At 58.4% G+C, this 14,014-nt stretch overlaps 2 protein-coding genes across 6 annotated transcripts in view; one reads left to right on the forward strand and one right to left on the reverse strand.

Moving 5' to 3' along the window:
• The window catches only part of LNX1 (ligand of numb-protein X 1), a 38,198-nt gene extending 38,028 nt beyond the window's left edge, over positions 1-170 (forward strand). Inside the window, exon 13 of the mRNA XM_039913746.1 lies at positions 89-170. The gene's annotated coding sequence lies outside the window, so the exon portion shown is untranslated. The remainder of the gene's footprint in view (positions 1-88) is intronic.
• Positions 171-384: 214 nt separating this feature from the next.
• Positions 385-14,014, reverse strand: part of FIP1L1 (factor interacting with PAPOLA and CPSF1) — a 54,675-nt gene continuing 41,045 nt past the window's right edge. For 3 of the 5 annotated variants that reach the window (XM_029076469.2, XM_029076468.2, XM_039913745.1), the window contains 4 exons: positions 12,319-12,374; positions 4,807-5,020; positions 1,262-1,399; positions 385-747 (listed from right to left, as the gene is read on the reverse strand). In XM_029076469.2, coding sequence (XP_028932302.1) covers positions 600-747; positions 1,262-1,399; positions 4,807-5,020; positions 12,319-12,374 — 556 coding nt within the window. In that variant the 3' untranslated portion in view covers positions 385-599. Of the gene's footprint in view, positions 748-1,261; positions 1,400-4,806; positions 5,021-12,318; positions 12,375-12,756; positions 12,847-14,014 lie in introns of all 5 variants that reach the window. The other 2 variants (XM_029076467.2, XM_029076466.2) reach the window with 1 other exon arrangement.

Genomic DNA, 14,014 nt, shown 5'->3' on the forward strand with positions numbered 1-14,014 from the left:
TTTCTGCGAGGTGGCCGAGGAATCGGCGGGGGGAGGCTTTGGGGCCCGAGGGGGCTCCCTGGAAGAAAGCGGTTGTGAAAACTTCCAGATCGCCCCTCTCGAGGACGTGCTGCTGTGAAGGAGACGGATCCGTCGTCGCGTACTTCGAAATAAAGCCGACTCGTCTGTAAGGCGTCTCGTGCCCCGTGCGGGACCGGGTGGGTGTCCTCGTCCCCGCGCCGGGACCGGTTGGGTTCCGGGGCCCGGGCCCGACGGAGGCCGGGGTCCCGACGGCCTCCGTCTCCCCCGCCCCTCCCGCCGTCGGCTGGGGCTCCGGAGAGCCGGGACGGAGCCCCGCCGCCCGCGGAGGACGCGCGGCGACACCACGACGTTCTAGGCCACGGAGCCGGATCTGCGTTTTTTTATTCTTAAATATTACAAGACAAATTCGATCGGGACCTTAACTTAACATGAAAAAATTCACCCTTTTATTTTCAAAAAAACAAATCAAGCTTCTCCCCTCGTACTAACGGAACAAGATTAAGAGCAAATCGCTTGAACATCCTCCAGAAAAATAACAAGATTTCTAGCGCTCGCTTCGCCGGACCGGCCGCACCTGCCTATTCCGCGGGGGGGGCCGCCGCGTTCTCCTGCTCGGGGGCGGGCTCGCCGCCGGCCTCTTTCCCTTCTTTGCTGCGTTTCGATTTTTTGTGTTTGTGTCTCCTGTGACTGTCCCCTTCTTCGCTCTCGTGCCGCCTTCTGCTGTTGCTGCAGGGACGAGAAGGCGGGAGGTCGGGGCGCGTGGGGTCGGGGCGGCCTGGAGCGCCGGCGCGCCCCGCCGGCCAGCGGGCGGAAACGGAGTCTCCGTCCCCGCCTCGGGTCGGCCACCCACCACTCGGCGCCGCGGGGCTTCTCTTTTTACAGTCGCCGTCGGATCGGGCCGAGGGCCGTAGGAGAGGTTCGAGAGACCGGCCGGGCACGGGGCCCGTCTCGCCCGGGATCCCACGGGCTTGGAGGGCGGGAGAGAGCTCGGGCGTTATCCCCCGTTATACAGAGCGGGGAGACTGAGGCCCCGGGAGGCAAAACGGGCCCCGGGAGGCCCGACGGCAGAACGGGGATTAGGGGCCCCGGGGATCGGGCCCCGCTCTCTACGTCCACTGGTCCTGCCGGCCGGATGGCGACGGAAGAGACCCCGGGGTTTGGGGAGCGCCCACCCTTGGGCTGGGGGTGGCGGGGGAGGGGAGCGTCCGCCGGGGGCCGCCCCCGCCCGCCCGACGCCTACCTCCGCGATGACTTGTGCCGGGTTTCCTCCTTCTCCCGGTGCCGCCTCTCTCTGTGCCGCTCTTCCTTCTCCCTGCTGGCTCTGTGCCGCTCGTAGCCCCGCTCCGCGTATTCTCGGTATCTGTATCGCTCCTCGTCGCTGGAGCCCCGGGGGGGATAAAGAGCCCGCGGTTGGCAAGGGAGTAAACGCCGCCCCTCGCCGCCCCCCCCCCCCCGTCGCCGGGCGCCCGGTTGAACCGCGTGGGCCTCCGCCTCTTCCCGTCGGCCCAGGTGCCCCCGAGGACCCCGATTCGACCTCGACTCCGGAGGGGGCCCCCGTGGCTCTGGGGGGGCCGGAAGGGGCACGCGGGTGCCAGACTTCCCGTGGAGGCGCCTCTCTCGTGGGCCTCAAGGAAGCGTGTTCTCGGGGCGGCCCGGGTCCCGTACCCTAGAACCGGGGGCCCCCCAAGACCCTCACCCCCGATCTCCGCCTCCCCCCTCCTCCTCAGCCTCCGGCTTGCTCTCCAACCCGGAGTAACCTAACCTCCCCGCGGCCCCCGACGGCGGGGCGGGGGGCGGGGCCCGCCAAACCCGTGGTCCGGGAGGAGAGTGGACCCCAGAATGTTTCCAAGAAAACACTCCCGCCCGGCCCTTCCAAAAGGGAGCGGGGGACGTGCCGCTCTCCTCTGACGACCGGCCCCGGAGTCCAAGGAAACGGCCGCTTGCCGAAACCGTCGCCGACCGCTGACGCCCGGGGAAACCCCTCGAAAACCGACGGCGAGCCCTCGTCCGGTTTCAGAAGGAGGTTTACCCTGGATGTCTCCTCTACGTCGAGGGCTGGCCCGACTCCTCGAGCCCAGAGGCCGGAGTCCAGACGGGCGCGTACTCCTCCAGAAGCGGTGCGGCTTGGTGGATGGAGCACGGGCCCGGGAGCCAGGCGGACCTGGGTCCCAGCCCCGGCTCCGCCACCTGGCTGCCCCGTGACTTCCCTTCTCGGCCCTCAGTTACCTCATCTGTAAAATGGGGATTAAGACCGTGGGTCCCACCCGATCATCTGTATCTACCCCAGGGCTCGGAACAGCGCCTGGCACAGAGGAGGCGCTTGACGAGTATAATGATAACGGGTAATGAATAATCATCACGGGCCCCCAGTTAAGAAACTCCGCGTGGCCCCGGGGGGGGGGGCAGGGGCGGCCCGTACTGGCCGAGTTGCCGTGAGATGGATGGGGGCGGGGGGAGAATAAACTGCTCCCGCTCCCAAACCCGGGCCCCCTGCCGCCGGGACCCGCCACTGGGGCCCCGCCCCCGCCCCTTCTCACCTCCCTCCGTCTCTGGCTTCGGGGCGGGCCCAGGTGGGGTCCCCGAATTTGGACCTTCTCCGGGGGCTTTCTGGCCACGGACCCCTCTCCGCCCTCCACGCTCCCCCCAACGGCCGATTAGCCGGGGCCACCCTTAACCCTCCAGCCCGCCCCCCCCCCCGCCCCCCGGTCCCTCTCCGGGACCTCGGGGGCCCTTGCGTTTCCAGATGGAGCCATGTGGCAGCAGCTCGGCTGCAGATGGTGGATGATTTAGCCCCACGCAAACCCCGGAGGGGCCCCCTCCCCCTCCCCCCCCCCGCTTCTCTCGGCCCCCCGTCCCGCCCCGCCCCGCCCCCCGCCTCTGATGGCTCTGGCAGGCGCACAGAGACTTCTGGAGGCCTGGAAACCATTAGAGCCCATTTCAAGCACCCGAGAAAGATGGGCCTTCTTTCTGGCCCTCAATCAAGCGGCCTGAGAAACAGATGTTGGGAACGGTCTGGAGCTCTCCAGCACGGACCCCCTAATTTGTAACACGGCACACACTCACACACACACACACACACACACACACACACACTCCCCCTCTCTCCAGGCCAGAGCCCAGCGACGTCAGTGTTTTCACAGAGAAGAAGTGCGTTTTCTTACACCTAATCGGGACCCTCTAAGGGCCGCTTGGGGCCCGGGATGAGTCTGCGCCGGCGGGCCCGCGCCGACGTCCCGTCCCCCCTCGGACCGCCGCTCGGCGACGCGGCCGCGAACCAATCCGACGCCGGTCCCGCCAATCACGCCGCGATGGCTCTCGGTTCGGGGAATCCCCCCGGGGACCCCGGACGGGGCTGGACCGTCGAAGCGGAGTTAAAGGAAACGGCTCCCGGGCTCCTTTCTGCTCCTCCTCACCGCCAGTCGTTCCCGGGCTCCCCGCCGGCGATGGAGGGGCCCGGCCGTCGGGACCCTGGGCCGTTTCGGGCCCGGCCCCGGGTGAACGACGCCCGCGGGCCGGATGCCACGGGGTGGGCGAACGGGTCACGTGGGTGCCCCGACCCCCCGGCCCTCCACCTTCCAAGGACCCAGCTTGGACTCCTCCAGACCTTCTTCACTCTGGGGCCCTCCTGGCTCCCCTCTCCTGCCCACCTTCTTCATTTTCCAATTGTTATTATTACTCTTTTCCCTTCTCGCCTGGGGAACCCCGGGGGGAGGGGGAGAGAGGCAGAAGAGGGGAGTCGCAGCCCCACCCGCAGGGTGACCGGACTTTCCCGCCCAGCCGAGAGACCGTCTGCCCAATTTCACCTCGCCTCCCCAACAAGAGCTGCTACGACATCCCCGGCTGTAAGTCTTCCACCGCTCGAGAGCCGCTTTTCAGATTTCCATCGATAATCTCGTAATGTAAACTTTTTCTGAACCTAATAGTTCTCAGGTGCACGCTGGAGATCATTCGGTAACCTAAGCGTTAACTTCGGAATATTTCAATTCCCCGGAACCCCGAGCTCAAACCCAGGTGGTGCTGACCCAGCTATTCTTTCGCCGCCAAAAAAAACCAACACGGCGATCGGCAAAAACGGATAATCTGGTCTCACGGGGCCTACTCCGCTCGTCTCCGAACCGATCCTAACCGTGTGCGTCTTCTAGTCGGGATCTGCCCGTTCCCCTGCTGTCCCATTAGAGCGTGAGCTCCACCGGGGGGGGGGGGGGCGTAGATCACGTCTTCCACTTCCATCGTCCGCCCCCCGAGCGCCCACTCCGGGGCACGGCCCACTCCGCTCCAACCAAGTGCTTTTATCGGTGACTCTTGCCGTCACCAGCGTCGGGGGGCCGGGAGCAAATGACGGGAGGGGAAGACGGGGTCCCCGCCCTCGAAATGATAAAAAACCCGCAGGGGGGGAAGGGTCCCCTAAGCCCGCTCGCCTGCCACCTCCCCTTGGGTCGACTTCTCCGAGGCACAACTCGGAGGCACAACTGACCGGGAGGAGGAAGCGGGAAGGTCCTTCGACAAAGGGTGAAGCCGACCGATGGCGCGATCACGGAATCGTCCCCGGTAGCCAACTGAAGCCGAGCTGTCGCCGAGCGGCCTCCCGCCTTTCGGAGTCTAAAGGACGCCGGGTCTGCCCCGCTGCGGCCGTCAGATGCCCCTCCCCGAGTCCTTGCGACCAAAGCTTTCATCTTCATCCATCTCCTGCCCCTGGCTGGCGTGACTCTCCCCCCCCCATCTCTCGCCGCCTTGCCCGTGCATGCGCGAAAACCCGGGCTGGGGGTGATGGCGCACCGGATGTACCTGTTGAAGACGCTCGGCGTTGGGCTGTGGTCCCTTTCCCGCTCTCGCTCTCGGGTGCGCTCTCGGTCCCGGTCCCGCTCCCGGTCTCTCTCGCGGTCCCGGTCCCGGTCCCGCTCCCGGTCCTTCTCTCTCCTTGCATAGTAGTCCCACTGCTTGGTGGTGTCCACCAGACTGGGCCACGAAGGGGCAGATCCAGGGAGGTGAGGAAAGGCGACTGGAGGGAAAGAGCAGAGCACAGCGGTCAGAGTGGCGGTCTGCACCAGGCCGAGGCGGAGAGAGGGCCAAAGGCCAGTCGGGGTGGGGTGGGGGACGTCCTGCCGAGCCCGCTCCACCTTCTCACCCCCGTACAGACAGCCCCACGATCCTTCAAGGAACCTCTGAGGCAGTGCTTCAGATGAGCCCGGCCGCCTGGGTTTGGTTGGGGGGTCCCAGTGCTCCCTGGTGTTTCAAGGGGCTACACGACTAGAAGGACCCCCGAGGCCGCCCTGTTGCCTAGAAAAGTAACCACCGCAGCGGCTCCCGGTCCGGCACTTGGGAGGGACGGGGCAGGAGAGGGCAGGAAGAGACGCGGCAGATCCTTTTGCATTTTTGCTCGTTTCTGACGGGGAAGTAACAAATATACGCAGAGTCAGTCCTCACCCACATTCTCCCGGGAACGCTCCCCTTTCCCTATTTCCGGAAACACGCTCTAGGGTTTCTCCAGGGGAGAAACACAGCATCGACTCTGTGACCGAAACCCTAGTTTAGAGAAAAGAAAAGGGATGGCTCACTCCAGTCATTCAAATCTGACCCAAATCAGCCAGCCCCTCCCGAAGCGCATCACCCCCGGAGCAGGTGAGGCGGTTTGGGAGGAGTCCTCGTCTACGAGGGGGGGCTAGAAAACTCTCAGGGAGCTCTGTGAGCTGAGCGCGGGGACAACGCAGAGAGTTTTCAAAACGCATTAGCCCCAGGCCAAAATTCTACTCAGCTGGCAGAGCTCTGGGCCAGTCCAGATTCACCACCTACGCCCCCATCCCAATCTGCCTGCTTATATATATGTCGGTATTTGTTAAGCGCTTACTATGTGCCGAGCACTGTTCTAAGCGCTGGGGGAGACACCGGGGGAATCGGGTTGTCCCACGTGGGGCTCACGGTCTTCATCCCCATTTGACAGATGAGGTAACTGAGGCCCAGAGAAGTTAAGTGACTTGCCCACAGTCACACAGCTGACAAGTGGCAGAGCTGGGATTCGAGCTCATGACCTCTGACTCCAAAGCCCATGCTCTTTCCACTGAGCCACGCTGCTTCACGCTGCTTGCGGGTGGGAGGGGGGAGGGCGGGGGCAGCCCACAGCAGGTACCTGCCACTTCCCTGTGGACCCGCTTCACTCCCAAGCCACATGGGGTAGGGAAGAAGGGGAGAGCTTAGCCCACGAATGCCTTTGAGACCCAATTCCTTTTCTGCTCCGGCCAAGTGGACGACTCGGCGGGGGGAAAATATCTCCTCCAACATAACCACCAACTACCCACCCAGATGGAACGCCCAGCCCCAAGTGGCTTGCTTATTGTCTAAGGGTGACATGACCGAAATAAGCTCAGTAGAAAAACATATGTATTTAAGACCCAGATTGAAGGTTTGTGTGTACGTGTACGCATGCAAACATGTGTGTAACACATTTTAATCCGAACGCCGACGCATTCGAAACCTCCTTCTCGGCCCTCGGCGTAGCCGGCTATTCCCAAGCTATCACCCAAAGGGACCCGGGCTAACCGGTTGGTTTAAGACCCTCACTGGAAAACAAACACACACACGTCCGCATCTCAGGGAGGAGGCTGGCTGACAAGAGGGCTCTGGGGCCGTTTTCATTCCAGGAGATCATCATAGCGGGATAATGCCTGTCATATCACAGGAGAATGCCTGTCCACGTCCCCGTGGCTGGGCTGCGGAGAGCGGGACCAGTCAGCTGCTGAGGGAATGGCTTTTCGGGGCCCCCACCGGCCCCCAGCCTGCGACCGGGCTGGAACCGCTGCCCCCCATCTTCCCTCCAACACGTACCCATTTTAGGTCCCGGAGGAAAGGTACCGGCTCCTGCCACCCCGGCCTCAGCTCCCGCTAAGGATTTTCAGGCCGGGCGAGGCCCACCTCCAGCCCCTCTTGGACCATTTCTCGTTTATAAGAAAACTTTCAGAACAAAGCGATCCAACACGGATCTATCTGACCGTCTTGAAACACCCTTGGAAAGATGTTCATTTCTTTCCCAGAAGGTCAGGAACGTGTCCGACGTGAACCGTTTCGACGACCGACCCCCAACCGCCCTTGCCGAAGGCAACGGCTGGTTACTTCTGGTCTTCCAGACCAGCACGGGACGAGCTTTGTTCCGGTTGTAGGGAGACGGCTGGGCTCCGGGGTGACTCTCATACTCCCCAACGAAAGCGCTGCACGCCAAGTGTAGCGACACGGCAAGCGCTCTCTCCCCAGTGACCAGCGGACACTCCGTCAACGCTGCCGATGGGGCGATGAGAGATGGAGATTCCAAACCCGGTCTTCCCTCAGGGAGCTTTCCTTGATGCTGCAGGTCCTGGCAACCTACAGCTAGAAGGAACTAGCTCCAGCTAGGAGGAACACCTTCCGTTCGGCACGCCGCCGCGGGAGAAAGTCTGGGTTGTCTTCCTAGCCGTTTAACGGCCGCAGATCTTGCCCGGACCTCATAGGCTGCCTCCGCTGGCCCCGGCAGAAATGATTCCAAAGATTTATGGAATCGGCCCAGGGAACGTTCAAAATTCTATTTGAAGTTCCCTAAAGCAGATGGTTCCAGCTGCTGGGGAGTGTTCACGAAACACCATTACACAACGGCCTTTGGACGAGCGCTTCTCTCAGGTCCGCGCGAAGCTACGGGAATGAAACCTGCAGGGTCTCTGTTCTCATGCAGTTCCAGAAAGAACGGAGAAGACCCCTTGGTTAGAGACTAATTGGCCTGTTTGACCAAGATCTCTGGAAAGAGTTCCCTTGCGGAACAATCTGTTCGACTAACGAGGGAGTGGAGGGAGTGAAACTGCCGCTCTCCGAACAAGAGACGAATGGAAGGCGATCGCAAGGCTCCGACACCAACGGATTGCCGCTTTCGAGGATCCGACGACCAAACTTACCCAACTGGCGACTGCTGTGGAATTAGGACGCTCGCTCCGATATTTACAGAGGAAGGAGCGCTTTGAGTTTTAAAACTAACAGACTCACAGAAGAGTGGGAGTGTGTGCGCAGGGGGAAGCTGGAGGGTAGGAGGAGACGAGGGAGGCGGGATCCGGGCCCACGGCCCCATTCGGTCAAGTTTCTGCCAACGGCACGGGCTGGAGAGGGAAGGGGGAGGGGAGAGGGGAAAAGGCTGGGAGCAAAGGCATGAAGGGAGGTAGGGAGAAACAAGGTTAAGCGTGAAAAGTTCCTCTACAGTTTAAGAGGGGGAGCCCCACAGGGGACGGCCAGAGTCAGAGTCGGAGGCCAGGAGAGGGCCGCTCGTAGGCGCTGCGCTGCAATTCCCTTTATTTCCCCGTCCCGGGAGCACACTCGGGGCCATTTCAGAGCTAATAGCTGGGAACACCTCTCTCTCCCTATTTTCACCTGGGAGAATGAATTGCTGGATAAAAGTGAAATTCACCTTCAGCAAACAACGCTTGGGCCGTGAAAGGCTGGACCTCCTCATCACGGAGGATCATTTACAAGTCGAGCTGGGTCTGGCTCTGCATGTTGATATTTTAAAAAAATCAACAAAAGACCCAAATCCATTAAAGACGACCGGAACACTAAAACCTGGGGTCTCTGAGACGGACCGCTGGTTGTCCACGAAGCAGGGAACGGGCTTCACCCGTCATTCTGTTCGAGGTGCCTCGGATGCGGTTCCAGACGCCTCATGCCACATTGCCACACCAAATCCAAGTGAGTCGCCTAAAGCTCTCCGTGGCTCAATGTCCCCGTTTTTCCACTGGAGTCCTTGTCACCTGCCTCCCGGCGATAGGGGGAGAATCGATGAGCGCAGGGTAATGTTGATGCTGCCCAACCTGCAGCATCAGATCACCTCCGTCCCCCACAACAGGTAGCCTGGGAGGGAAGGAGAGGCACGGGGGGTTTCTGAATCCTGGGCGCGGAATGGAGGGACCGGGGCAAGTCAGGGTTCGAGCTCTGCCACCTCCTCAACGCTCTGTCAAGCTGGGCCAAGGCGGCGGAGATGAAGAACGTGCAGCAGCGTGACAATCTCAAGTCAGAGTAGACCTGGGGACCACCACCGTAACAACAGCGTTCGTTTCTCTCTCGCCTCCACCAGGGTCTTTTGACCCCAGAGATCCGCACTGCTCCGGACCCCTTAGCTCTGGTTCTATAGAGAGGGAGAAGCCAAATACAGCTGAACTATAGCTCGGCCACCGGCCTACCGTTTGGACCTCGGGCAAGTTCTCTAGCCTCTCCAGACTCGGTTTCCCCCATCTATGGAAAGGGGAGAAGGTCCCTGTTCTCCCTTTCAGACTGTAAGCCCCTGGTCGGGACGGGGACCGTGTCCGGACGGACGGTCTTTTTTACACCTCAGCACCGAGGAAGGTGCCTGCCACACAGTCAGCATTTTATGACGACCATAATTACGATTAGGATCGGGACAGATTTCACTAACAATCCCAAGCGCCGCGAGAAAACGCAATCGGTCTGAACGAGACTAGTAGACCGGAAACTTATGAAAAAGGCCCGTGCTGGGGAAGAGCGGGCGACCCCAACGGACTCGAAAGCAGGGAGGGGAAAAGTGGAAGAGGAGGATGTAGAAGGGCACGAGTGAAACTGGTGACCAGGGAAACAAACCTGGGAAGCAGACTCCAGGAGTTAGCACCGGGTCAAGTTCAACATGGGGGCACCAAAATAACCAGCCAGATTCCAAGACCGTGACAGGATGCGGGAACATAGAAAACCAACATTTAAGAAAGGAAGTACTTGTAATTGTGATAAGTACAGGCCAAAATGCTGTCATTGGCCTGACTTGAACATATACAAGGTCGACCAACCCCTGCTCCCCCCGCGCCCCCCCCCCCCCATAAACAAAAACCCCAACATTGGGGGGAGGGGAGAAGAAGTGGGAGTTGGAAGAGGGGAAGGCTGGAGGGGCAGGCACTGAAACCAAACAGTGTCCCAAGACCTCCCAGGTGAAAATCGGGAGAGAGGGGTGCTCCCGGCTATTAGATCCAAAAAGGCCCCGCGTGCGCTCCCGGGATGGGGAAATAAAGGGAATCGCACACAGCTTTTGCAGACTGCCTGATAATATCCAGGAAACGGTGAGGATGAACAGAGAAGAGCCTGCATCTTTCCAGATGGAAAACGCCATGCCACATGGGGGTTCCCCTTCATCCTATGTATGGGCAATGGGAAACTGGAGTAGTAGGCCAGTAAGTACTCGGCTAGCGGTAGTAAAAACGATCTTTATAATAGGGATATTTGGTAAGCGCTTATTCTGCTAAGTGCTGGGATTGGACTCTCCCATTAATGAGGGGGGTTCAAGCTATTTGGGTGGCAAATACAGTGGGAATTTTGTTTTGACGGTTGGCAGGATAGTCAGGAATGAGAAAAAGAAGAGCAATAAACATGGGACGAACGCCCAAGGAACACGCAGGTCACGCAGATGATGGACAAAGAGGAAGGTCAGGAAGGGGAAAGAAACCCTAGGGAACCTCGCAACACTGCCCAGTCGGGAGGGGAGGCAGCTCGCGATAGAGCGATACGCCGTAAGCCGGGTGTGGGCAGGGAAGGTGTCTTTTTATTGTTGTGTTGTACTCTCCTAAGCGCTCAGTACAGTGCCCTGCACAGGGTGAGCGCTCAGTAAATACGGCTGAATGGCCAATAGCGGATCAGAGGAATGGCAGCAGCTGCCGTTCCTCCAAATGAACACAACAATAAGCAAAAGAGCAACCAACGCCAAGCCAAAGAAGCACAAATAGCTACGTGGCTAATCCCTGGTATTAGCCCCAGAGGAAAATTACGGTAGTTGAAACGGGCAATCGCAGAAAGATGCCTGGAAAACCCCTTCCCAAAACTTCGGCAGGGAGAGGATTAGGTCTGTGGGCAAACACGCCACGAGTACAAACTTGGGAGGAAAAAACCACGCTCTCAATTGGCTCCGGCCACAAGAGGAGAGGAAGAGAAGTCAAGCAAGGAGGCGAAGTAAACCCAGGGCAGGGGGGCCTGGGAGCAGAAGAAAAGCTGCAGTCCTGGGCTGCAAACCATGTCTGGAGGAGACGTGGAAAAGCTGGCCGGGGGGAAATCCCAAGCAGGGAAGAAAAATGGAACTGGGAGGTAGAGGGGAACGGGGGAGAGAAGGGAGGCAGAAGCAGGGAGAGGGGGACACAGAGACAGACGGAGGGGAAAAAAATGGACAAAGGAAGAAAATTCTAACATCCCTGCTGGGAAGTCAGCAGTGAGCTTTTGATAAGATTCTGGTTGCCAAGAGACTATCTACAACAGCTGATAGTCTTAACAAAGAGTTATCATTACAAAAGTTGCAGGGGGAAGGGAGAAGAGGGGAGGGGCGGGGCAACTTCTGAAAGCGAAGCTCCCAAGTCCATGGCTTCTGTCAATTCTGACTTTTTGGCTTTCTGAAGGGTCCTGAATTAACAGGAGTATAGGCTGGGGGAGGGAGGGCACTAAAGGTCACCTCTTGCGTTCCCCGAAGCTGGACTTGCTCATCCCGGGGCTCTGACAAGCTCTGAGGATTTCCAACTGGGGCCGATCCTCAGCCCTTAACTAAAATCGCCAACCCCTGTCCCTTGCGCACTCAAAATGAACAGTTGCCAAATCCGCTCCGGGCCGACCCACCCCTCAATTAGGCGGTTACAGGGGAACGCGTCTGAGCGTCGAGAGTTATTTCCGGAAACTTTTCTGGGCCCCGACAGTCTCGTCACGGTAATCTAAACGAATGTCTCCCGCTGGGCTCTCTGGATCTCCCCGGACCGGCTTCCCAGGTGGACCGTGACCGCCCCGGCCCGGGGAGCGCCGAGGAAGCTGTGCGACGGGGCAAGGAGGTGAGGACGGGGGAGGGAAGGAACGGAACGGGCTCCCAACTGGACGCCCTCAGGGTCGGGTGATCCGGTTCTACACGGTCACCTTCAAGAAGCCTCTCCTTCATGGGGAGTCCAAAATGGGGGCCCCCAAATGCTTCACAAGACCACCATTTCCACCAGCAGCAAGGAGAGAGAGACTTCTCTGAGTAGCCACGTAATATTACCACTTCCAACCCGCGAGTGAGCTTTCGCCTCTGGCACCGCCCCAAACTGTCGGCAGATAATTAATTGCTCGGTTTCCGGTCTCTGGTCTCCATCCCCGTATTTACTTTTAACAGAAATGGTCCACGTTGTTGTGCCGATAAATGTCTGTGGCACCTCTGCAATGGTGAGGATGAGCACGTCCGTGTGCTTGGTCAAAACTTAGGTTTAGTTAGCGCAAATCAATGTTCGTTGGTAACTGAAATGAAATCACCAAAAAACGGAAGTCTCGGAAGCAGAGGCGTTCACTTACCATTGGCATACGGAAACGCACGAGCAGATCGACTATCGTAACCGGAGGAGTGTCCGCTGTCAAAGAGAAAAATATCTGATGCTGATTTTGGAACGCCAGATCCTAAATGCTGTCAATTGATCATCCTGGTTTCAGATCAAAAGGCACAACCCGGTGAAAGACTAGAGTCTCATTCGATCCGTCTCGTTTCGGGTACGCCAGCGATCGGGCAAGAGGCTGAACTAAGAGTTCTTCAAACCTCACCTGAGCTCACCGGCAACACCTCTAAGCTCTCTTCCCCTTTAGGAAACGGCAGAGAGAACACTCTTAATAAGTGAATTCTGACCCCATCTCATCTGCTCTGGCGAGTGTCCACAAGGAGACGCCCCAGCCCTCGGAACAGTGTTTGACACATAGTAAACCCTCAACAAATACCGTAATGAGAATTATTATCGTTACCTGAAGCTTCGACTGGGCCCTTCCGGGGAGTAGAGACTAAGGGCTTCCCAGGAGGAAGGGGGGGGAGGGCGTGGCCTCCGGTGGGCCACCCTGAGCAAGAAAGAACCGATTAGCTAAAAGGGACACCCACGAGCGCTCAGGCTAAGCCGCCCCCCTTTTCTCCTGGGTAGGGTCAACCCAAATGCTGTTATTCGCAATTCCCGATTGGGAAACATTTTACCAACGGCTACTGGTGGACTGTGTTTTAAGCTGACGTTTCTTTCAGGTGACCATTTTTTTTTTTACCAGACAACTATCCGATAACCTGGAAGTACGCTATCAAGCCCTAAGGGCAGAGAACTGTCTGCCGGGGGAATTCTGCCGTGACCGGTCCTGGCCACAACTTGCTCTGTGGGCTTGGGTGAGGAGGGGGAATCTCGAGACTTCCCCGAAAGGGCTCCACTGGCTTTCTCATCTTTTCAAATGTGAACCACTAAGATTTGTGGTCTGAATGGCTTTTTATGATGTCTGGGGGGAAAAGGACATACAGGTGCGTGTGTGTGTGCGCGGTATTTGTGACGCACTCACTATGTGCCAAGCACTCTTATATGCACCTGGGTAGATACAAGGTTACCCGGTTGGACACACAGGCCCTGGACTTGGGGCTCACAGTCTAGGTAAGAGGAAGGAGGATCAGGGCTTAGTACAGTGCCTGGCACATAGTAAGCGCTTAACAAATACCAAAATTACTAGTCCTTAATCCCCATTTTACAGATAAGGAAACTGAGGCACAGAGACGTTAAGTGACTTAACCAAGGCCACAGAGTAGACAAGCGGCAGAGCCGGGATTAGAACCGAGCTCCTCCGACCTCCAGTTCCATACTCTTTTCACCAGGCCGAGCTGCTCTAGAAGATGCCCATTTTCCCAAGGTCTCAGGCTTGATACTTCTGGACATCTCTATCCTACATTACTCTCGGAGGCATTATTACTCTCGGAACTCGGGGTAAAAAATTAGAGAGGCACAAAAATACGAATGAAGGAAAGGTAAACCAACCAAACAAAATGATGCACAGAATTTGCTGTAAGAGAAAACAACATTTGTTTGTCACTTCCCTAAATACATTCAACCTCGGTAGTCAAGGAAAAGCTGAGGCCCCCCCTTTTTTTTTTTTTTTTTAAAAAAAAGGTATTTGTTAAGCACTCACTTTGGGCCAGACACCATACTAAGGGCTGGGGTAGATTCAAGCTAGTTAGATTAGACACAGTCCATGCCCCACA

The sequence above is a fragment of the Ornithorhynchus anatinus genome, chromosome 12 (genome assembly GCF_004115215.2).
Source record: "Ornithorhynchus anatinus isolate Pmale09 chromosome 12, mOrnAna1.pri.v4, whole genome shotgun sequence".
NCBI lineage: Eukaryota > Metazoa > Chordata > Mammalia > Monotremata > Ornithorhynchidae > Ornithorhynchus > Ornithorhynchus anatinus.